Source organism: Bufo gargarizans, chromosome 4 (assembly GCF_014858855.1).
Source record: "Bufo gargarizans isolate SCDJY-AF-19 chromosome 4, ASM1485885v1, whole genome shotgun sequence".
NCBI lineage: Eukaryota > Metazoa > Chordata > Amphibia > Anura > Bufonidae > Bufo > Bufo gargarizans.
The window spans coordinates 70,938,930-70,964,267 of record NC_058083.1 but is presented as its reverse complement, the minus strand read 5'-3'; the positions used below and the strand labels follow the sequence as shown (position 1 = coordinate 70,964,267).

General features: G+C 43.1%; 1 protein-coding gene across 2 annotated transcripts in view; it reads right to left on the bottom strand.

Annotated features, from left to right (window-relative positions):
• Positions 1 to 533: 533 nt before the first annotated feature.
• The window catches only part of KIDINS220 (kinase D interacting substrate 220), a 144,438-nt gene continuing 119,633 nt past the window's right edge, over positions 534 to 25,338 (bottom strand). Inside the window, exons 26-30 of one of the 2 annotated variants that reach the window (XM_044291774.1) lie at positions 23,518 to 23,574; positions 6,499 to 6,636; positions 6,147 to 6,245; positions 5,415 to 5,645; positions 534 to 4,409 (exon numbers count right to left, since the gene is read on the bottom strand). In XM_044291774.1, coding sequence (XP_044147709.1) covers positions 3,186 to 4,409; positions 5,415 to 5,645; positions 6,147 to 6,245; positions 6,499 to 6,636; positions 23,518 to 23,574 — 1,749 coding nt within the window. In that variant the 3' untranslated portion in view covers positions 534 to 3,185. The remainder of the gene's footprint in view (positions 4,410 to 5,414; positions 5,646 to 6,146; positions 6,246 to 6,498; positions 6,637 to 23,517; positions 23,575 to 25,338) is intronic. The other variant, XM_044291775.1, reaches the window with a different exon arrangement.

The window sequence follows — 25,338 nt, the reverse complement described above, 5'->3', positions numbered from 1 at the left end:
GTGCATGAGGCACTGCCATAACTCCTCCGCGTTTCAGACCTGCATAGATCCTTACTTATAGCATTTCCCAGAGTAAGGATCTCTGCCTTCAGATCCAAAATGCAGAGGCGGTGTGGTTGTCCTGCAATCTCTAGTTTTAAGGATGCGTTAATAAAGATCTCACTGGATTTTAATTGGATGCTGGATTCTCATTGTATTAATCTCTCCTATCCGCTCAGACGTGGGCCATTCTAGGTCAGGACTGGGATTTGGGTGCTTTGTTTGACTGTATACATTATATGACTCTATATCTACTAGTAGAGCTCATCAGCTCCCACCCAGTTTATGGAGCTCTTCGAGAAAAGCAAAAGGAGTCAGGCAGTGACAATCTTCAGGTAGAGGGGACATCTGGGGGCGATGGAGGGTGCTGCACTAGACAGCTGGGCACAGCTAAATTACCACGGTAATGCACAGGGGACCTACATTCAGTCTATGTGGTAAAAGGTCTAAAGGAAGGCACCACCAGAGTATCCAGTAAAGACAGAAGACATCAGTGTAAGTCGGATGGTTTATTTCCAATTTTCACAACATCAAACCATTTACATCACTGTGATAGAGAAATTACAATACTGTCATGCAAGCTCCACAGACATCTATGTCACCAATTAAAAGTCAAAGTGGTTGTCCCATATTAGAAAAACATGGCTGCTTATTTTTGCAAACTGCATCACGCCTGAAGACGGGCTGTGTGTGGGGTATTGAAGCTTAGCTCAATTCTATTCAATGGAGCCAAGCTGCAATACCAGACACAACCCACGGTCAGGGGTGGCGCTGGTTTTGGAAGAAAGCAACCTTGTTTCTCTAGCCCTGGACAACCCTTCCTTCAACAGTAGACTTCATAAATAATATCCGCTAGTCTGGGTGACCACGCATTGTTGACTGCGGGGTGTTCTACAAATTCTGGAAGATATTGTATCATAGGAGCATCGTACATCAAGATAACACCATGGCACACAATGACCAATAGGAAGCGATACAAAACATCACAACTACACAAGAGACAAGTTGCGATACATGCATCCGAGGAATCGTGGTAAAGGGTGGCTTTTAGTAGCCAACAGTCCTGAATTTGCCTAAATTGTCCCTAATTTTCAGAGACAATTACGGCAAATTTGACTACCTACCCAGAAGTGGGTGTTCCCGGACAGGTTTGTGGCATACCCGAAGATAACATCTCCTTTCTCATTTGTACTATGATCCATTCCAAACATTAAGGAATGAAAGTCGTACAGGACAGCGATTTCCTGATCGGTCAGACAAGGTGGCATCTGAGAAGAATGTCTATTCTAAGACAACTGACTTGGTTTAGTCTGTCAATGTCAATAATTGTCTATAGACATCTACTTTCTGTGAATCACATCCATAGTAAAGCACGTTTAGATTATATAATTCAGATAGATACCGAGACCATTGATTAGAGGAATGAACCACTGGACAAAGGGACACCAACTGTGGTCAGGACATGAACACGCCTACAACATGCAGTCCTACAAGAAACCATATGGTATGAGGACATTACTACTTTGTACTGGCGTATACAGTCACTACTGTTACGGCATTGGGACTCCTTTCTATACGGTTACACATTAAACATGATGAGCAGCAGGAAAAACCCACACAATTGACCCTGGAAAATATTTAGGAACAAGGAAAGGACTAAGACCAAAGAGTAACTACAACACATTTATAGAGAGAATGGCGGAGCATTGAGGAGGCCTTGCAAAATTCTTCACACCCTGATACACTGTGCAAAAAAGGCTGAAGCATTAATATTAATATGTCCAATACTTTATTTCCAAACTTGGTTAGGATAGTGATCTTCAATCTGTGGCTCTTCAGCCATCTCCCAGCATGCTGAGTTGTAGTCCCGCTACAGCTGGAGAGCTACAGGTCGGAGACTATTGTCTTAGGGGTGTGCGAGCCACACTGCTACAGTCATGAGGACACCCATTCACTGTTTTAATTTATCATACTACAATGTGGGTAGTTTGTGTGCTGGATTCATACATAAAAAGAAATCTGTAAATCAGAGGCCTATAAAAGGTACAGTTAGGCCATGCAGACATCTATGGGTGCCTAATAACTGCTCCATACAACTATAGAAAGCCATAATATGGTAGTGTGCATAATGCCAAAAAGGGCAGTCATCCAATTTCCTCTCTACCCAGTATGGCCATTTGCCCTATGTCAGGTACGTGGCTGTGTGAAGACCTTTACAAGGCACTGGATTCAATTACAATAAATGGAGCAACTACATTCTGCAGACATGGCCATACAGACAGTGCATACAATAGACAATCTGAGTTGAGCATGCGATGGAACAATAAAATAGAATATATAGCGCACAAAAAAATCTTACTGCCTTAAAGGGACACTATCAATAAAATAAAATAAACTTTTCTTTGCAGAACGGCCTTGGTTGTTTCTATATAGGCATCTAACATTGATTAGATGGACTGTTGTTCTCCAGTATACAACACATCTTTCTCAGACCATGTCAATAATGAATGGGTGGTGGGACTCAAGCCTGAGGTTCTCCTGGTGGGATAATGATACATAGATATGATGCCCTATACGTCAGCGCCCGGCTTTTATGTGGTTCCCTCAAGTCTCCAGGAATGCTAATAACTAAGAGACATTTAGATCCCAAAGTCATTGTCCAGTTCCACCAACATGAATGTTGACAAGTCCTCTCTTTTTAGTCCTGGTTAGAGATGAGTGACCAATTCCCCCCAATCCACCAACCATCAGAATATGACAAACAAATGGATTTTGTGAAGGCAAATAACTAACATGGTGAATTAATTCTCACGATGTGGTGGGTGGATTTGGATCCCCCCCATCCCCAAGACAAACATACATAGCAAATAAAAAGAAGACAGTGTCCCTTTTAAGTGAAAAACAGATCTTCTTGTCTCACAAGAAAAAAAAACTGCAGTGTTGGGACTACGGTCGTTGATGATGGGATTCTGTGCTCTTTACTAAGTTACTTGCTGGTTTTTGCACTTAAATATTTTCCAGGTCATTTTAAGGAAGCAATGTTAAGGACCACAATCTGTTGGAGGCTTTTAGGGGCGAATGATGAAAAGGATGCTGAAAAGGATGGAATGAGTACATGAACAGGCGAAATAGATGGGAGACTGAGTTTAAAGGATACTCTCTCGCTCTTCTGCAAAGCTGGCGGAGTCAGAGGAGGTCACTGTGTGTAGCTCTGACGCATCTTTGGCCAGCCGGCTGTACCCTGAACGTTGACCTCTCTTGTGGGTCATGCGCTTCAAGTTTTCATTGTGTACTGGGCTGGACCCTGGGACCACAATTATTGGAGAATCTTCTTTTGCAACTTCTGTTTCATCGAAGTTTTGGTTCCCGGTGTTATTGTTGAGGGTCACTGTACTGGGAGTGCGGTTGAGATTGAAGCCCTTCTGGCAAGTTGGCCAGTTCTCCTCTGGACTGCTGGCTATAAGGCTGCTCTCCGATGGGCTTTTCTTGTCTTCAGAGCAGATAGACATGCGTGCTATGGAGGGGTCTTGAAGGCCGCTCAGACTATTGGGTATTCCCCGCTTACTTCGCAAGCGATCATCCTCAAGTTCTATTAGGTTGGCTTTTTCCAGTTGGGAGTCATCCGAGCCTTCATTGTTAAGGGAATGATTAGGTGAACTTTCATTGGACCTGACCCCTGAGTCAGAAGAATCTTTCTTGTCAAGTATAGCATCAGACAGATATTCCTTGGTCTTGATGAATGTTCTTACGGGCTCTGCTGCATGATCTGTTCCTCTCCTGTCTGCAGATGAATCTGGCTTTTTGTCATCTTTAAGAAGAGGAGTGTTATCAGATTCCTCTGGTCCTGACTCGTCTTCATCACTTGGGAGTTTCTGATAGCGCATTCCACTTCCCTTAAGCTTTATATCTGCAGTTTGGAAGAGGCTTGATCTCTCAGCATTCTTCTTGCTTGGAAGGAGTTTGGACCCAGACTGATCAGACTTCTCATCTTCTTCAGTGATTGGGTCCAAGGGAGAAGCATCTGTAGTGGATGCGGTTGAGGATGTATAATCAACTACGTCATTTCTCTTTAACAAGAAAGGCTTCCTTCCGTCTTCTTGCTTTGGCTCCACGTCTTTCGCTTTCTCTTGCTCCAAGGTAGAGTGCAAGGAGCTGACAGATGTACTCTGCCCCATGTAGAATGCACTGGAGCTCATGGGAGAAGATCTGCCACTTACAGTTGAGGAACCCATTACCCCTTCGATTTGAGCCATCTGAGCAATGTACTCTCTGTAGGCATCTCTGTATTCGGCCTGCACTTTGTCAGTCAGCTTTGAGATATCATTGCTGGATTCTTGAGAATTAAGACTGGATAAACTTGGTGCTCTTCCCTGAAATACAAAATGTGTAACAAAAACATTAATGCTGAACCATTGTCCTACTGTGTAATCAATGACTGGATTAAAGTCACTCATAGATGTATATATAGCAAGGAGCAATGACATCCAGATGGTGTCACTTATACTCCAAAGAACTCGTGTAATGTTCTCTATTCAGTATTATATGGCCCCACAGACTCAAATGGAGACTTGTTGCAACTAAGAAGACAGAACTGCACCCCCCTCCAAACTCAAATTCCTGATATTCTAAACCCACCAATCCTCTAACACAATACACCATCACCTTCTGTACGGAATAACCCTTAGGGCTCATGCACACGAACGTATTTTGTTTCCACTTCCGTTCCGTTTTTTGGGGGGACCATATACGGAACCATTATCAACTTCAAAGGGGGTGTAGAAAATACAGAAGTTACTCAGTGTGCATTCCATTTCTATTTGTCCGCATGGCCATTCCGCAAAAAAGTAGTGCATGTCCTATTATTGTCCGCAAATCACGATCCAAGGCCCCATTCAAGTCAATGGGTCCACAAAAAATATGGAACGCACACAGAACACATCCGTATGTCATCCATATTTTGCGGATCCATACTGGAGAAATGCTATATTGCTCATGTGTTTGGTGATTAATAAATTACTGTTTCCGTTTCCGATCCGGAAAAAATTGATTAAATACGGAATCCATACGGATATGTTTTGTGCAATAACAGAACGGAAGAGGATTAAAATCAGAGGAGAAAAAAACTAAGATACTGAACAACGGATCTGTGAAAAACGGACCGCAAAACAACAATGGTCATGTGCATGAGCCCTTAAATGGAAGCAATCATCAAGGGATTCATGTAGCCAAACTACAACTTCAGATATCCGCTGCCATTTTGCAGGTGAAGGCTACACAAGGAAATCCTTTGGTTTGCTACTGTAGAAAATCCTGCTGTTTCTTTCGCTTGATCACTTATATCACATAAACCCTCCATAAGTCAACCACATATGTACCTGCCAGGACATGGAATTAATCCGTGGAGCCTCTTCAAAACCAATTGTGTTAAGTTCTTCAAAGCTGAAGCCGAAATCATAGCTCTGGCCGGCAAGGTTGGCGTGAGGCATGTCTGGATTTGGCACTGGACGCCGGCCAATGTCACTGTGACCCATGTTTCTGACTGGCTCCTGCATTCGAGCTTCGTCGGGATGAATCTGCTGAGCTTCAGAGCTTCTCATTTCTTGAACCTTTTGCAGGAGGAGGACAGCATTACTATCATTATTTTACACAAAGCAGACCTGTTCCAGCCCAAATCTTTCTAAGAATGTGAACTACACTCCTCCCCACCTTGCTCCAAAAACAAGAACCTGACAAAGAGAGAAGGTTAAAACAGAAGAGACTAGTTTCCAACTGTAATCTGTGTTCTGATGGGAAGATCTTGAGAAAAGGCTCCAGGAAGACATTTCATGGCCGTTGTCTGTGATGTTTTAAATACTAAATCTCTTTATAACGAGCACTGAAGCTGATTAAATTATTTCAGACACATGCTCTTTACTGAATTCAATCAATATCTGCACATGCTCGACCTGCCACCTGGTTCACTTGGGGAGTGCCCAGGGGGTACAAAGGTCCCTGTTCATGTGATTGGTGGGGGTCCCAGTGGTAGTACCCCCACCAATCTAATAGTCCTGTTGATAGGGGATAACTTGTCATAACCGGAATACCAATTTTAAACTGAGCTCCCTTACCGCGCTCTTAAAAAGATGCCAGTCACCAAAGTTCATGTTCATCTCTTTCCTCAGCTCATCCATGCTGCACTGGATCAGGACACGTCCATTGATATTTGCCTGGGTGAGTAAACAAGCAACTGAGAAATCAGCAAAGTGTACGAACCACAGCTAATGTGCTTACAAGAGACAAGCAGGATACCCCAACTTCAAAGCAAGCGGTGCTGCATAATGAGAACTTACAGTGCTGCATATTACAGCGGGCGTCTTGACCCATCACATGGTGCCACCGATGAGATGAGTCTGGACAGAAGTTTGGGATTTTTTTTTTTTTCTACTGCAATTTTTGGTGCAATAACCGATATCTGCATACCTTCCGGATGGTTGCAATGTACTGAACCAGCATGCTCTGGTCAATGCCTTCAATCTGTTTGAGCTTTTCACACACGGTATCTACATTCATGGATCCTAGAGCAGAAGTGTGCGGTCCGACAACACTGCTGCCCACAACCTGCGTGAGGACAAGATGGTGTAAGTCACTGACACAACAATTTACTGGTGATAACCCCTAAAGACCTGCCTGCTCTGTGGACGGTTCCCTCATACTTGAGAGCTCAGCCCAATGAAAGTTTTAGAGGGTCATAATGCAGCCTTCTTGTTACGTCCGTGTTATTGAAGCAAAGCAGAACCCTCGTTATATTACTATAGGCCTCTATGGTGATCTAAGTTAGGTTCAGGTCTTGTTATCTTGGTACTTCTGCTAATATGTCGTCCAAATCCGCCAAATACCATATTCTACATTGTTAATAGAAATAGATAAACCAAAGCATCAAAGATTTCTAGTATGCCGGGTGGGTCTGACATTAGTTAGTGTTAATATCTCAACACAGCAAGTCCAATAAAGTAGTATTATTATTATTATTATCATCATCCTACTAGTATGGATAGGATATAAAACTTATATTCATGAGTCCAAGTGGGGTCCCAGTTTGAAACCACAAATCTAGCTCTGCTTCTTGTGTGGAAATGCCAGGAAGAACCATCACTTGGGGGTTTTCACTTTTTGGTAGCAGACCCATGGCACCTATTCTACAGGACTATTAGTCTACAGTACTGTCTACAAGTGCAAATTTTGGAGCGACTGGCTGAAAAGGTGGAAACCCAACATGCCCAATCCTTTCACTACTGCCAGAGAAGCTATAATTCCCTTCTCCCAAGGAGAAACAATTCAAGCATGCCTATGTGTGGGGCAGTGGGGAGGAATAGCTTCTGCAGGCAGGCATGTATGGGCAGCTCAGACAGACACCATGGGCTCTCTTGTGTGCAAGTTCAACATATGAAAGGGGTTGTCCAAGCTAGAGGTACTGATGACCTATCCTTAGGATCATATTCAAAATGAAGGTGATGGCAGCATTTCCAATCCAACAAGAGACAGTACAAAAGGACCAAAAACAGCAATGTTTTGGCTACATAGTAGCCTTTTTCAAGCTACTTCTGAACTAGCTTGAAAAAGGCTACTATGTAGCCAAAACGTTGCTGTTTTTGGACCTTCTGTACTGTCTCATGCACCACTTGTGAATAAACCTTGTTGGATTGGAGATGCTGCCATCACCTTCATTTTGAATATCGTTGTGTTGACCCCTATGGATCTGGGGCCTTGGATTGGCTGATGCATTCCTAAAGTTCCATGCGAAGGTACGGTTATTCTGCTCTATATAATACATAGTCTATCCTTCGGATCAGTCATCAGATCAGTGGGGGTCTGATCAGTCGTGTGAGCGCTTTGTCCTCTTCAATGTCTACCGCTGCTACAATCTACACAGTGTGACGGGTAATTACAGCTTCCTCTCCTCTGGAATGGGACAAACAGATGTAATTACACTGCATAATGTAGACAGCGTGCAGGTAGACATTGAGGAGGACGAAACAGTTGCACGAGTGATGCGGCCTCTTAAAATCAGCAGATCAGCCCCCCCCCAACCGGATATTAATGACCTATGCTGATCAATATCTATAGCCTGGACAACCCTTTTATAGCACCTTGTAAATTATAAAATTCTGGCTAAGATCTGGAGATTACTGCATGCCTTCTATAAATTAAATGGATTTACAGAGGAGAAACACAACTATATAACCAAATAGAACGGGCTGCACAGGCTCGCACAGTGGTCAAAATGGGAGATTTTAATTTTCCAGACATTGACTGGGTTCATGATTCTGCCTCAATCACAAAGGAGAGAAAATTCCTCAACTTGCTGCAGGACCACTTTATGGGCCAGTTTGTAGAAGCTCCCACTAGGGGTGATGCTCTGTTAGATCTGGTAATCTCTAATGATGCAGAGCTTGTTGGAAATGTTACTGTTCGAGTAAATACACTAGGTAATAGTGACCACAATATAATTATATTCTCCCTAAAATATAAGAAGTAAACTGTCAGGCAGAACAAAGACACTGAATTTTAAAAAGGCGAATTTCCCTGGATTGAGGGCAGCATTTCAGGGCATAGACTGGAAGCAGCTATTGTCAGATAATACTAAGGATAAATGGGAGAGCTTTAAATCCACATTGTGTAATTGCACTAAAAAATGTATTCCTTTAGGTAACAAGTATAAACAGCTAAAATTACACCCCCCCCCCCCCCCATGGCTTACAGCTACTGTAAAAAGGGCAATAAAAGACAAAAAAAGGGCATTTAGAAAATAGAAATCTGAGGGGTCAGCTGTAGCGTTTGAAGATTACAAAGGGCTTAATAAAATCTGGAAAAAGGAGATAAAATTAGCAAAAATACACAACGAACAGCAGGTGGCAAAAGAGAGCAAAACAAATCCCCCAAAAATCTTTAAATATATAAATGCTAAAAAACAAACAAAAAAACCCCCCACAAGGTCTGAGCAGGTAGGTCCCCTAAATAATGGTAAAGGGGGGGGGGGGGGGGGGGTAGTCACTGAAGATAAGGAAAAGGCAGAGTTACTAAATGTTTTTTTTAAGCTCTGTATATACAAAAGAAGAGAAAGGAGCTGATATCTGTGGTGCTGGGGCTGTTAGTACATCCAGTAATATACTCAATTGGCTAACAGTAGATATGGTCCAAGATAAGTAAAATAAGGTAAATGTGAACAATGCTCCGGATCCAGATGGATTACACCCAAGAGTGCTTAAATAGCTCAATTCAGTCACTTCTGTGCCCCTGTTTATAATTTTTAAAGATTCTCTAGGTACTGGTACAGTGCCAAGTGATTGGCGCAAGGCAAATGTCGTGCCCATATTAAAAAAAAGGATCTAGGTCCTTCACAGGTAATTATAGACTAGTTAGTTTAACTTCTGTTGTGGAAAAATTGCTTGAAGGAATCTTAAGGGACTATATACAGGAGTATGTTACTGTAAATAATATTATAAGTGGTAACCAACATGGGTTTACCAAGGACAGAAGTGGTCAGATTAACCTGATTTATTTTTATGAGGAGGTAAGTAGTAGCCTGGACAGAGGGGCGGCTGTGGATGTAGTGTTTCTGGATTTTGCAAAGGCTTTTGATACTGTCCCTCATAGCTGTTTAATAGGTAAAGTAAGGTCTATAGGCTTGGAAAGTATAGTTTGTAATTGGATTGAAAACTGGCTGAAGGACCGTGTCCAGAGAGTTGTGGTCTATGATTCCTATTCAGAATGGTTATAAGTGATGTACCCCAAGGTTCAGTGCTTGGCCCTCTATTTAATTTATTAATGATATCGAGGAGGACGGAATTAATAGCACCATTTCTATTTTTGCAGATGACACTGTAGAACTGTAGAGTCTATGGAAGATGTCCATATAGCTGACTTGAAAACTCTGAGTGATTGAGCATCAACTTGGCAAATGAGGTTCAATGTGGACAAATGTAAAGTTCTGCATCTTGGTAGTAATAATCTCTGTGCTTCATATGTCCTAGGTGATGTAGCACTGGGAGAGTCACTTATAGAGAAGGATTTGGGTGTCCTTGTGGATGGTAGATTAAATAACAGCATACAATGTCAATCAGTTGCTTTTAAGGCCACCAGGATATTGTCATGCATTAAACGAGGCATGGCTTTGCGGGGCAGGGATGTAATATTACCACTTTACAAAGTGTTGGTGCAGCCTCATCTGAAATATGCAGTTCAGTTCTGGGCACCAGTACATAGAAAGGATGCATTGCAGCTGGAAAAAGTACAGAAGAGAGCGACTAAACTAATAAGGGGCATAGAGGGTCTTAGTTATGAACAAAGATTAAAAGAATTGAATTTATTTAGTCTTGAGGGGAACATGATTAACCTATAAAAATATATAAATGGGCCATACAAAAAATACGGTGAAAACTGTTCCACGTAAAATGCCCTCAAAAGACAAGGGGGCACTGCCTCCGACTGGAGAAGAAAAAAATTAGTCTACGGAAGCGTCAAAGCTTCTTTACTGTGAGAACTGTGAATCTGTGGAATAGATTTCCTCAGGACGTGGTCACAGCAGGAACAGTGGACAGTTTTAAAAAGGGTTTAGATGAAAACGTGTAGAAATCGGAGTCTCACTTCCTTCGGGAATTCACATCCCCACCTATCCCTTGGTTGAACTAGATGGACTTTTTTCAACCGTATCAACTATGTAACTATATGTGTTGTACACAAAGGGCACTAATAGTACTAGTCCCAGTTTGTCCACGACTATGAATATAAACACATGCTATGAATGTCCTGCATTTGATGACTCACAGACCTACGTGCGGCCCTGTACAAACTACTTGACTTACACAATTTACTGCTATAAAACATACAGATTCCAATTCATTCCCGATGCACACTTCCTCATAGAAGTACAGCTATGAGTGAAGCAGACTGACAGGAGGAGGAATGTCACATGTTATAAAGTGAAGGAACCAGCTAGTGAACCCTGATCACAATTTTGTAATACACCTCCCACGGCTTTGCAAAACCCTGGTCATATCGTCTTTTGTAACATTAAGCTGCCTGGTGCATATCAAGTTCAACAAAAACACAATCATTACAGAATTACTTTAAAAATGAGGCGTCCTATACTAAAGGCTTTGTATACAACCATCAATCTCAGAACTTTGTCAAGAACCCTCCCTAAACGTTACCTAAATCCAGTTCAAGCGCTAAATGTGAAGGGTCTATAGGCACCAAATAACCATCACCTTTGACCGTTCCCAAAATTAAAAAACATAAGACTGCTTGTGATATCAGTACTTGCTATATACTGTAGGTCATGACATTTATTGATTGGAAACTACTACTTCAATAAACCATAGATAACCTATAATCCAGTCCTGATGCCAAGAATCAGGCTCCATTTCCTGCATGACTGCCCAAAGGAATGGATCTCTTTTAAAGGGAATCTGTCAGCTCCGAAACACCTCCCCAAATTAGAGTAAGCAAGATATATTATAATTGATACAGAGTCCAGTTATGTAATTTTTATCTTCATGCTTGTGTTTCGATGCTGTGCTTAGACAAATCAGCAGAAAAATGTATTGAGTGGATTCCTGCTTGAGTCCTCTTTATTATGTGAGTGAGCTCAGGAGTCTTCGCAATGCACTTTACTGATTGTTTTTGAAGCACAGCGTAGCTCGTGAGTATGAAGATACAAATTATATAATCAGATTCGGCGGCACTTACACTATACACTGTTTACTTTACTTTGGGGCGTGTTTTGGAGCTGACAGATTCCCTTCAACGGGAGGTCCACATCTGGTCGGCAACGGAAAGTTACATTGGTAGCACAACTCTCGCACCCGATACAGACAGCCGTTCCAATTAATGTCAGCAAAAACGGACGTATATGGTCTCTGTGTGTACCCATTTAAAATAAATAAATAAATGAATGAATGAATGAATGAATGGTCATATTACAAAATAGAATAGTGCATGCAGCACATTTCTCAAACACAGTGGCAAGCAAAAGAGGTGCGCACATGGATGTATACCAGTCCCACTGTACTCAAGTCAAACTTGATAGTACACAGATTCCTTACTACAGGAGTCTTACTAGGTAGGGGCAACCCAGATAGTTGTGATATACCACCAGGTAGAGATAATAAAGAGGCTGTGACTGATCTTAAAATTACAGTACACTCTTTATCTGGAAATAGAAAACCCAAGAAGTCTCATAATCCTGCACAGACCAGGAAACTATTGTTATTAGAGAACAACGTTTTAAGATATTTCGTATTAAAGGGGTTGTCCCTGATGAGGCAACCCCTTTCATAATGCTCCTCCCTGCGTGATGAGCTGATTGTTCCAGGTCCTGCTCCAGTTGCCCCCAACAAAGAGCTGATTTTGCCCAGGGAAAGTCACAGCCAGCATAGCACTTCCCCAGCACAATCTACAGGACAAATAGAGCATTATTATCATATGATGGCCATTCAGATGAGAGCCCATCCTGAATACAAGGGCAGCTTCAGTCCACCAGAATGGCAGATGTTGATACAGAGCAGATCTCTGTCCTGGCTCACAGAGAGAGGGGGACCCCACTCTACAATGTCTATATTCCCTAATAGGGCACAAAGACAGGGGTTTAATTCAACAAATTATTATGGATCATATTCCTGAAGGTTCTCTACCCTTGGAAGGGAGTTTCTATGACCTACTGCTAATCCAAAGTATTTGATAACCCATCAAGTCACTCATTGATTGTTTATATTAAAGGAATTTTACTTTAGATCAGCGATCCCCAACCACCAGGCCGCAGACCAGTACCAGGCCATGGATCAGCTAGTACTAGTCCACGGGGAGTTGAACGGCGGGGACAGGCACTATTATCTACTGCGCCCCGCTGTTTAGTACAGGTGGCATGACAATGTCATCTCGCCACCAGAGACCTAATGCAGGAGGTTGCAATAACATTTGCGACCGCCTGTACCATAATGCAGGGAGTCGGGGCAGCAGGCTAGGAAAGACCTGTATCCCAGACCAACCGTCTTTATTTTTTTCCTGAGTTGTGAACACTACTGGGGGCACTAGGGAGGAGGGGTTGAGGCATTATATACTGGGGGGCACTATAAGTAAAGAAGGTGATCTATATGTAGAGAGACCACTACTGGGGGCATTAAGGAGGAGAGGTTGGTGCATTATTTACTTGGAGGCACTATATCTAAAGAGGCACTACTGGGGAAGAGAGCCATATTTAAAAGAGACCACTACTGGGGGACACTGTGTTTCAAGAGGCCACAACTGGGGGGCACTTTATGTAACAAGGCCACTACTAAGGGACAATTTATGTAACGAGGCCACTACTGGGGGCACTTTATGTAAAGAGGGCACTACTGGTGATGGGGATAATTACTAAGTAGGTGCATAAAAGGAGCCATTAATACTAAATAGGTGTGTTCAATTATGCAGAAAGAAGTTATGGTCAAGAGACGTCATCAGAGTGATACGCGCAGGACTGAGAAAAAAAAAGGAAGGAACGACTCCAGCGGAGGAGACATCACCTGAAAGTCACTGAATGGGGGGGACATTACCTTAAGTCACTGAATGGTGGCATAAATGGGAAAATTATTTTATGTGAAGCCAGTCTCTGGTACAAAAAAGGCTGGTGACCACTGCTTTAGATGACCACCAAGGGTCTTTACAGGAACCAAGACGACCTCACAGTGCTCGGCAGAATTTTATGTTGTCCATAGTCACAGTAACATCATTTTCATGAAAAATTTTCTAGTGAGGAGAATAAACTTTTGTAAAACAGGAAATTACTAAGAAAATGTTTGCTTTTCATAATTGGTGATACTTCCTCCAGATTAGTTTATATTGGAGGAGAGACAAGAGAATGCAAGACATGCAATGAGAAAATATTACACAGCCATCGATAGCCAAACACATCTCAGACAGTCCTACATGGATCTGCTTGACCTGTTTAGTGTGATGCCAGATAGACTTTATGTAGAGAGGGAGCGCATCTCCATGCACAGTGATCCTGGACACTTCCTTAACGGCAACATGGAACCAATTTACCAGAATCACTTGTGTTTTGTTTAGTGATGTGATGTCTTCCTTCCAAATTGCTTAGTAAGTACACAGGTGATGTGTTAATGCTAAACTAAGATTTCTAAATGTACCTGTTGTCTTAATGGAACATTTAAGAGATTTTAAAAAATTGCCACTTAAAATAACTTGTGTCTAGATACTGAGGTTACGTACTTGTGGCACCTTGTTACTGTTGTGTTAAACTGGCTTTAATATTTTGGGCTAAATTTAACTTAAATGTATTTGTCTAAGGAACCATATATTAAATCCTAATATTGTGTAAGTCCCCTTCATGCAACCCAAAAGCTGTGACCCATTGCGGCATTGCCTCCACAAGAACTCTTAACGTGTCTTGTGATATCTGACAGCGAGATCCTTTAACTCCAGTAAGTTTTGAGATGGCGCCTCCACCACTTGTTTTTCCAGCACATCCTACAGATGTATAATCCAATTGAGAGCTGGGAAATTTTGGAAGCCAAGTCATCATTTTGAACTCTTTGTCATCGACCTCTAACATTCCTGAACATTTTTTGCATTGTGGCAGGACACATTATCTTACTCAAAGTAGCCAGTGTCATTAGGGAATACTCCTCCGATGAAGGTAGGCAGGTGTAATGTACCAGGAATCCAAGATTTTCCAGCAGAAAGTTGTTCAGAGCATCATTCTGCCTCCGTTAACATTCCTTCCCCAGATAAGTGATGTACGCACACCTGGCCATCCACACGATGTACAAGAAAGCAGCATTCATCAACCAGACCAACTTCCGTTATTACACCATGGCCCAGTTCTGATACTCACGTGCCCATTGCAAATTGTGCCGGTGGTGGGCAAGGGTCAGCATGGGCACTGTGATAGATAATCAGCTTAATAATAGTTTGAGATGTAAAAGGTATGATGTACAATAGTGTTTCAAACCATGCTTCTCTGGGGCTCCTCTGAACATGGTTAAGGGTCCCCAAGAAGATAGCACTTGTTACTTTTACATCATGAACGATATACACTGTAAAATCACATTATTATGACCACCACCTAAAATCCAGAGTAACCACCGTGTGCAGCACAGACAGCAGTTAGACGGGCTGTGAGTGACTCATTAAAATCCTTGCAAGTTGTCACAGGTATCTGGAGCCATACTGACTGCAGTGCATCCCACAGCTGATGGGGGGAGAGTGTGGGGGACCCATAGAGTGAACACGACGATCAAGGTGGTCCCACAGATTCTCAACTGGGTTCAAGTCTGGGGAATACGGTGGCCGGTGTGGCACTTGGAAGTCTTGGTCACGCTCTTACAACCAATGTCACCAATGACATTTCTAGCCATGTGACATGTTGCATTGTCTTGCCGGGAGATCCCATCCACCCTAGGAAAGACAATCAGCAGGTATGAGTGTACATAATCTGAAAATATGGATTTATACTCAAAATCGGTTGAGCGTGCCTTCCACATGGATGAGTGGGGACCAGAGAATGTCACGAAAACATTCCCCAGAGCATAACATTGCCACCACCAGCTTGTGCTTTTCCAGGAATGGTTGCAGGATGTTTGTTCTCTGATGTTTCTTGCCTGAGATGGCAACCTCCATCCGTTCAAAGAAGCAGAAGACATGACTCATTGGAGAAGGCTACCCTTTGCCAGTCGGGAGAGATCCAATTCAGATACTGCAGTGAAAATGAAAGCCTTTTCTGCAGATGCAACTTTATTGGCAGAATGTGCAGTGACCATCCATCTGCTTCGGAGCCCCATACACAGTAGGGTTCGCTGAACTGTTATTTTAGACAAACGTCCGGTAGCCTACCGGTTCATTTTGGCGGTGAGTTGCTCCACTGTAGTGTGTCGGGTCCACCCTTGTGCACCTTCATTGCTGACGTTCACCTCTCACATCAATGGCACGTGGTGGTCCACAGTTTCCACGCCACTTATTCGGAGTGGTATTTGTCCACTCACCATACATTTTCTCCACAGCAGCATGCAAACAGTTCACAAACTGCGCAGTTCCACAAATACTGACACCCTTGGCCTGAAAGCCAATAATCACACCTATTACCCATGACAGCAATGAGGGACATGTGTGCAGACAGCCTATCGCATGCCGTATATACCCACCAAGTGAGCTCACCACACGTGACTTCCTTCACGAGCAACGTACTGCCGCCCTCGAAAGTAGGATGTGGTCATAATAATGTGACTCCACTGTGTACCTGTAGAGGTTCCCAGATGTCAAAATACCAATCTTGATATACTAGTAAAAAAAACATCCAGATTATTCTTGGTGGTCAAAGGCAGTCAACCCCCTCTAATTCAACTGGACACAAATGGAAATGAAAGTTCCAGAAACAAATAATCTATATGAAAGCAACATTTTCGCTCTGCTGTAGGACACATGACATGGCTTATAATATAAAGTTCCACATGTGACCCTGCCGGATAATCATAGTGAAACAATAACAGTGTTACAATTTCCACTTTAGAGTTGTCCAACACCATTCTGCGGAAACCAGCAGAAATATGAGACAAATACCAAGAAATACTGTGGTGACACAAGCTTACATAAGAGAGGCAATTTAAGCAAGATCCTTACAAGAAGCTTCAAAACACACTACAGGAAAATGTAATTCAGTAAAAGGGGCAATCAACCTCAATGGGTCTTCCCCAGATCACTACTGAGTGGGGTCCATAAACCAAGCCCTTCCAAAAAGGGGTCAGGGTCACTTTGGGATCGCTTGCAGATTTCAGGAAATTAGGAATCACTCCCATAAGGCTTGTCATATCGAGCCAAAATATTTCATTGGTGATTTATGATAAGTGAAGTGTCATAGATTCCATGATTTTGAGTCTTTGTAGCTAGTGACCTGAGGAATTATGGACTTTGGCACAATTTACTTTAAGCCCAGCAATACAGACCTGCATCAAATAAATATTAACATACAGTGCCCTAACAATTAGCTAGAAAGCAGACAGAAATATAGGGTTAGATCTCGTCCAGGAGCATCCAGATCTAGGGCAGCTAAGGTGTTTTCTGCTTCCCTGGCGGTCTAGGGCAGTGAAGGGGTAAATATCTCTATGATGAAATGATTTCACGCAGTGAGGGTGTCAATGATTAAATTCCAGGATGTCTAGGGCAGTGAAGGGGTTAATCCCTGGTGGGGTACGGCAGTGACAGGTTTAATTTTAGCATCCTTGGTGCTCTAGGTCAGTGAAACGGCTAATTCTAAGATGCCAGGTGAAAGGCCGGGAAGGGGTTAATATTGCACACCAGCTAGTGATTTATGCCTTTCATGGCACCAGTGTTGTCCTGCCTGGTGGTTCACCTTTCTGTTCCCTCCCTGCACTGACCACACGGATGAGCGCAGAGATGGAGGCGAGAGGACTGTGCAGCTATAACTTGCAGGGTGACAGGCCGAACTGGATGGGCAAATGTCTTTTTTCGGCCTTATGTACTATGTTACTATAAAATGTACAACTGTACAGTTCTCTCTACGATTGGGCAGAGTGATTTCTGTTTTTTTTTTTTGAGACCCCAGTCTTAAGGTCCCCATACATATTTGTGTATTATCAGTCAACCTGCTGTTTTTGGCACGACTGGCTGACAATCTAATGGGTACTGGGAGCTCCTGACTCTTCCCTGACAGAGGATATCGGGGAACAGAAGAATCAGGCAAATCTAATTGTTGCCCAATCATTTTGTTCTCCCAGGAGATAAGCCACCGCCACGGGTGTCTGGCAGAGACTCCATGGAAATAGAGGCTCAACTGATCTATCATGTATTTGTATGGAGGAGTCAGGAGAGATAGCTATTGACCCAATGACAGGTACTGGAGGTGTATGGGCACCCTTAGTGTTCATGGGCACCACCGTTCTGGCCAGAATAAAGGAGATGGTAGAGGAACATGCATGAGATTGCAGCCAGAGAGGCACAAAGCCTGCCATCATTCATTCAGTAATAAATAAGCTGGTATATAGGGTTAAGCTGCTGATTCAGCAAGCTCCGTATATTAGTATGCAAGCAGAGATTTGTCCGTTGCAAATTAGCACGGGGTGAACAATTTGCTGTATAACTATTTTATGTTGAGTGCCATCCATTTTAAATATGCAGATGGATATCTCTTCCCGCAAGCAATGTTTTATTTAACAGGCCCTCTTCACTTTATGAAGTACAAAAGAGAACAAGCCAAAGCCGACATTTCACCATCTCCGTTCTAACAGTTATTTTTCTTTTCTTTAACTTTTTTTTTTTTTTAACAGACGAAAAGGTGAGAAAACAAAGAATCCTATACAAATCTGAAAAGCAATTTCTGAAAACTGTGGCAGTGAAAAGGCCATTCGTCAGAGTGATGCAGCCCATGCGCACCCAGCCCTGCCAGATGGAGGCAATCCGCTCTGTCTGTTTTCATTTACTATAGCGGCGTGGGAAGGAGCGAGAAGATGAAAGATCCAAGGGAACATCTTAAGAAGACGCCATCCCCTCTTCTTCACACGTCTGGTTCATCATCTCTGTAATAATCTGGGACAGACTAAGATGGAGAACACAGAGAAAGAATGCACCAAACAGATATAACACTGACTATACTGGCAAGACACAAATGAAGGTATTAAAAGCTGAGACTTTCGCCAATATATACCAGTGATGGATATATCGGAGCCCATCATGCACCACGTCACGGCTCTCAGCATGGCAAGGGGTCCTAACCGCTGCTCTAACTATGGTGTGAACACGGTCTGGGGGTGATATAGTTCAGCTCGCAGCAAAGCTTCCCACAAACGCCCAGCATGAATGCTGCGGTTGTGCGATGTGAATGAAGCCAGGCTGCAAGCTACACCCACACCAGACCATGTGATGGAGGTTACCAGGTGCAAAGGAGTGTTTAAATGCCAGGTAAAGGCACACACACTCGAATCTAGCAAAGCAGAAACCAAAAAACAAGCTGAGAGCCGTGACGTGGTGCATGATGGGCTCCGATATATCCATCACTGGTATATATTGGCGAAAGTCTCAGCTTTTAATACCTTCATTTGTGTCTTGCCAGTATAGTCAGTGTTATATCTGTTTGGTGCATTCTTTCTCTGTGTTTCATATGATTGCTACATTCTGTGTAGTTTGCGCTTGTGGTGCATGTGGACCGCGCCGACATCCTCCATTGTATGCATATTTTGCTGGGGTTAGTCGATTACCGCGGTCCACATGCGGTCGGGTTGCTCCCCCTAACTGAGGACACGCCACTGTGTCAGGGGTTGAGCAGCTCCTCCAAAATTGCCACTAATAAATTTTTTTGTTTTTTGGTTTCTGCTTTGCTAAGATGGAGAACACAAGAATGCAGTCCACAGAAATGAATGGGGATTTTACCGGCTAAACCCAACATGTAACATGAAAAGCCGTATTCTGAAAGTCACATCTAAATGTGTCAGGAATTGGATTTCTGGTGCCCGAATATAAAGTTTAGAGCTTCATAGAAAAATAAATAAAAAAGACCCACATCAACAAGCTCACTTGTGTTAGTATATGTCAACTTATGGCAATTAGCTCTCTTCCAGATGGAAGTAAACTAGTGCCACCTATAAGTAACTACTAGGGATGAGCGAATCGAATTCGGATGAAACGTCCAAAGTCGATTCGCATAAAACTTTGTTCCAGTACTGCATGGAGCAGGAGCTCCGTACAGTTAATGTATTGGCTCAGATGAGCTGAAGTTATTGCTTTGCGAAAGTCTCGCGAGACGTCGCACAATAACTTCATAAATTAATTTGTACTGGAAAAAAAACAGTTCCCGAACTCTGGTTCGGTTCCAAGTGGCGCCTGCAAATCTACTTTGGATGTTTCATCCAAAGTCGATTCGCTCATCCCCAATTACAACAACAATACCACACTTTCTTTTTATATTGGTCATGTATTTTTCTGCCACAGAAACCCACTGCACGTGCGAGCAGGCGCCATCTTTAAAGTGCAAACTTTACCCACCCATATAACCTAATATGCATAATAAAATGAGAGGAGACCTACCAGGAAAGATGCCGTATGTCCACAACCAGGATGGCGCTACCCCAACGCGCGTTTTGGTATGCCTTTGTCAGGGGGTGATGAAGGCACGCCGAAACGCACGTTGGAGTAGCGCCATCCTGGTTGTGGACATACGGCATCTTTCCTGGTAGGTCTCCTCTCATTTTATTATGCATATTAGGTTATATGGGTCGGTATCACGGTGTTGATTTCTGTGTCTCCTAAGGATCACTGTTAACAACTTTGCAGGCCTGCTGTTTCCCATATACATGTGCTATACATTTACATGAGATCTACCGTTGTGTTATCTATTTATTCATTTAGTATACATTGACAAATATACAGTTATATGATAATATCCATATGCAGCCTATGCCCCATCAGGGTGGTGTTTCTTTCTGTCCACCTGGTTTTAATGACAATGTCGCTGATATATATTATGTTATGAATTCAATAAAGTATTTATATATTTTGGTAATGGTACGTGGGGAGCTCCGTTCTTTGTAGGTTTTGTGTATATTAAAGGAGTTGTCCAGTTTAGGGGCCAACCAACCCAATCCTTGAAACCTGAGCTTAAATTTAAAATAAATAAAAATAAATAAAATACATGTCCGCAGTCCCGACATTGCTGCACCATGGATCTGTTCCCAGTCAGTTCCCATCCCCGCAGCAGTCACAGGACCAAGCCGCCTCTGGTATAGTGAGGACCTGAAGTGGCTGGGAATGGGCAGAGGTTCCGAGGAATGGGTTGGTCGCCTCCTAGGCCAGACAACCCCTTTAATGGAGCCTCACTTTCTTCAACACCGTACAGTGCCTTTAAGGCCCCTTGCAGACGAGCGTGTCCGGATTAGGTCCGGATGTGTCCCGGTGCATTGCGGAAAAACCCGCGCGATTAGGAACGCAATTGCGTTCAGATGTTCAGTTTTTATTGCGCGGGTGCAATGTGTTTTGCACGCGCGTGATAAAACAACGACTGTGGTACCCAGACCCAAACTTCTTTACAGAAGGTCAGGTTTGGGTTAGTTGTAGTGTAGATTGTATTATTTCCCCTTATAACATGTTTTTTTTTTACTCGCCTTAATCCACTTGTTCGCGCAGCCGGCATCTCTTCTGTCTTCATCTGTGAGCAATAGGACCTTTGATGATGTCACTGCGTTCATCACATGGTCCATCACCATGGTGATGATCATGTGATGAGAGTAGCGACGTCATCAAAGGTCCTATTGCTCACAGATGAAGACAGAAGAGATGCCGGCTGCGCGAATAAGTGGATTAAGGCGAGTTAAATATTTTTATTTTTTATTATTTATTTTTTTAAACCATTCCAGCCCTATTGTACTATGCATTCTGTATTCAGAATGCTATTATTTTCCCTTATAACCATGTTATAAGGGCAAATAATAATGATCGGGTCTCCATCTCGATAGTCACCTAGCAACAGTGCTTGCTTGCGGATGCTTGCGATTTTCACGCAACCCTATTTATTTCTATGGGGCCTGCGTTACATGAAAAACACACAAAGAGGAGCATGCTGCGATTTTCATACAACGCACAAGTGATGCGTGAAAATCACCGCTCGTGTGCACAGCCCCATAGAAATGAATGGGTCCGGATTCAGCACGGATGCAATGCGTTCAACTCACGCATCGCATCCGCGCGGAAATCTCGCCCGTGTGAAAGGGGCCTAAGGGAATGTTCAGCTTTAAACATCTTCTGAGATGTCACTAGGGAAGGGGGGGGTCAGTGTCCAGAAGCCTCCACCGGTGGGTCGGGGCATTCCTCCAAGCGGTGTACACCTTTATTTTCTTACATGGAGATCATTGGATCTCTGTAGTCAGAATCTCTCAGTCACTGCACGGTCTCTCACCAATGACACATATGTCAGCAGTCACAAAATGTTTAAAAGCTGAACCCATCCCTTTAAAGGGATTTTGTGACGGAGGTGACATGCAAATACCACCCATTTTAGGAAGGTGATGCCATACTTCATGTCTTATTTTCAATCCTAGCCCTTCAGCATCTTATGTTCGGTGCAGATACAGTAATTCCTAACAACATTTATCAGTGGACACAATCTCCATCAATCACTTCATGAGTCAGTGCCAGTCAATAGCAGTAACCCAATGCCCAGTAGATGTCTTTACGGCATCCATTACGGAGTGCTACCATCCAGGGTGAGCATGTTTCTACACAAAAGCATTGCACGCTATTTCTGCCGTTTGATGATTGTAAGTATAATCCCAACCACGGAAAAGGCCCGGTGAGGGCTGTAAGCTGCTCGGGCACAGACTCAGCAACAGTATGGCTTCAAATGACTGCAGTAAGAGGGTTATCCTGGCACGAGGCACAGGCTGTTATGTTCTTGTTCAATGTGGAAAACAGGCTCTAGGCGACCAGGAATGTAAGGCTGAGCAGATTTCATGATCATATTATACTGGCTGACACAGGACTATTTTCTCCCAAGAAAACCACTCAATTTGCCTGCATGAATATGCTAACAGGTTCTTCCCAAAGCAATGAAGTTTTCTCTTGGCTTGAATATCCTGTCTACATATTAGGAACTCCAAATATCCAGCACTCATGTTACGTCCACATAACCTTCCAAAATGGGTAGTGGGAAGAGAACCAGTGCACCATGGCCGAGAGATTTTTGCAAATACAGCTATTACAATTGATCTAAGAGATGGAAAAAACCTCCCATAGGATACTTTCACACTAGCGTTATTCTTTTCTGGTATTGAAATCCGGTAAAGGGTCTCAATACCGGAAACAAATGCATCAGTTTTGTCCTAATGCATTCTGAATGGAAAGCAATCCGTTCAGTATGTATCAGGATGTCTTCCGTTCCGTCCCTTGTTTGGTATTTGACCGGAACAATACCGCACTTGCAGGATCCAGAATTAATTTCCATAGAGATGTATTAATGCCGGATTCGGTACCAAGTGTTCTGGAAATTGCCGCTTCGCCGGATATGGTTTTATACTAGCTCGGCTCATGCCAAAAGCAAACTCATTTGGCATCCATTCGCTAAATTGGACCCTATGGATAAGTTTGGCACAAGTGCTTGGATCTTTCCCAGTAAATACGCTAAAAGCACATTGCAGTATGAATAGACCTTAGGATATGACACAGGACATGTAAGCAATGAAATAATCCCTTCCTTCTTCAGGCTCCATTTGGAAATACTACAATGCAAATGTGTATTATAATTACATATATTGGTTCATTAAATTGATACCGTATTAAACCAGAAAGGACCGGATACGACACACTAGTGAGTCACACAATTAGTTTTCTAGTCTAGTTCATGTAGGACAACCATGATGCATAGTTAGTAATGAAAGCGTTAATGGGACTGATCCTAAAGCAATGGGATGGCACGGCACACCACCACACTACTGCAGGCTTTACCAGAGGAGAGAGTGTGGGAGAAGGCAGCGTCTCCGCTGAATCTTCTTCAATAATGTCCTAAGCAACACAACAATGTGCACAGTCTGAAAGAGACCTCCACAGTGATAGACATCCTACCAATAAAGAGCATGGAGACATGGGGCTACAACCATAATGACATTTTAGTTGCATAGTTGTGTAGCAGAGGGGATCCAGGAGGACTACTTTCCAGGTGTTACCAGACAGGAATCACAGAGTACAGGAGAAGAAGTCAGGCTTGTCACGAGTGTGGTCACCCATCTGTCTGCAGAAGTTTGGATTCCGCATATCACTAGCATATCAACACAATTAAAGGAAACCTGTCACCCCCGTAACAGCTCCCCAACCAGCCGCAGTACTTCACAGCTCTGGTCATCATGTCCACAAAGATGTTTAAGGGTATCCAGTGCATAATTTATCAAATGGATAAAAAAACACTTTATTCCCCCTGCACGCCATATGCAACTGGACCATCTGAAGTCCACCTTGCAGTGCCCCTATCCTGCCTCTTCACTCTTGATCGAAGTCTCTGAGCTTGCGTACATCAAAGGGGATCTCAGAGACATCCATCAAGAGTGAAGCGCTAAGATGGAGGTGTGGAGAGCTTGACTTGGAGCGCGATGACCGCTGCCTCCTTGACATTAAACAGCAAGTGGTTTTGCAGCAGAGTTATCAAACGGACAAACTAGCCACAACATCACTGGGGAGATGATGACCAGAATTGTGAGGTGCTCTGGGCAGTGAGGAGATCATTATGGTGGTGATAGGTTCCCTTTAGGACTTTTTGGAGGGGGTGGGCGTCCTTGGAATCTTCCTCTTTATTTTTTTTATTACTGAGCAGGTGACCTGAAATATCCAGTGCTTACAGCACAGACATTTTAATTTTAATTATGTTTGCAAAATTCACCCTTTGCAATGCAAAGGGCGAAATCTGCGGAAAATCTGCAGCAAGGTCCTTACTATTTGAAGCAGATTTTGGTCAGATATACTGTGGATTATAGAAAATGTGTGGCCGTACCCTAAAGGTGTTTTCTGATTCATTTTAAGATCAAATGGTTTACATGCAGTACAATTAGTCATTTATTAATGTACTGTCTGTAGCAGAGATACCTCTGTAAACCAGTCTTAGGGCACATTCACATCTGCTTTGGAGGCTCCGTTCAAGACCTCCGTCCCAGATTCCGCTAAAAAATTCGGAAACTGAACAGACTTCATTGTAGTCAACAGAGTCTGTTCAGCTCCGTTCAGGTCAGTTATTTGCCCTATCCGGCACATCTGTCATTTTCGTTGTTCTGCTCCTCTAACGGAAAAGAATGGTGGTGATGTAAACCTGGGCTTAAATGCAGCCACATCACCATGCTCCTGGTTTATATCTCTCGCCCTTTCCTGTTGTACAGGACCAAAGTTCATATTATATCTACTGTTCCATGCTCTCCCTCCTACTTCCCTCTCAAAAAGATTGTGTTTCACATGCTGCACAGACACTGTAGTAGAGGCAATGTCTGTGAGAGGACAGAGGAATCATGGAAACTGCAGTCACGTTGGTAATCCTACAGCAAGCCCTGGCAGCATCAAAACAAAGGTGCAGTACAGGCAAGATAATGAAAGTAAAAAATAACCAATTCTGAGCTATGATTCAACATTCAGACTCAAATGGTACTTTCCTGGATTTTCTTTACTCTTGGAAAACCCTTTTAACTGAAAGAAAATAATCACTACCCTAGAGCAGTGTTTCCCAACCAGTGTGCCTCCAGCTGTTGCAAAACTACAACTCCCAGCATGCCCACACAGCCAAAGGCTGTC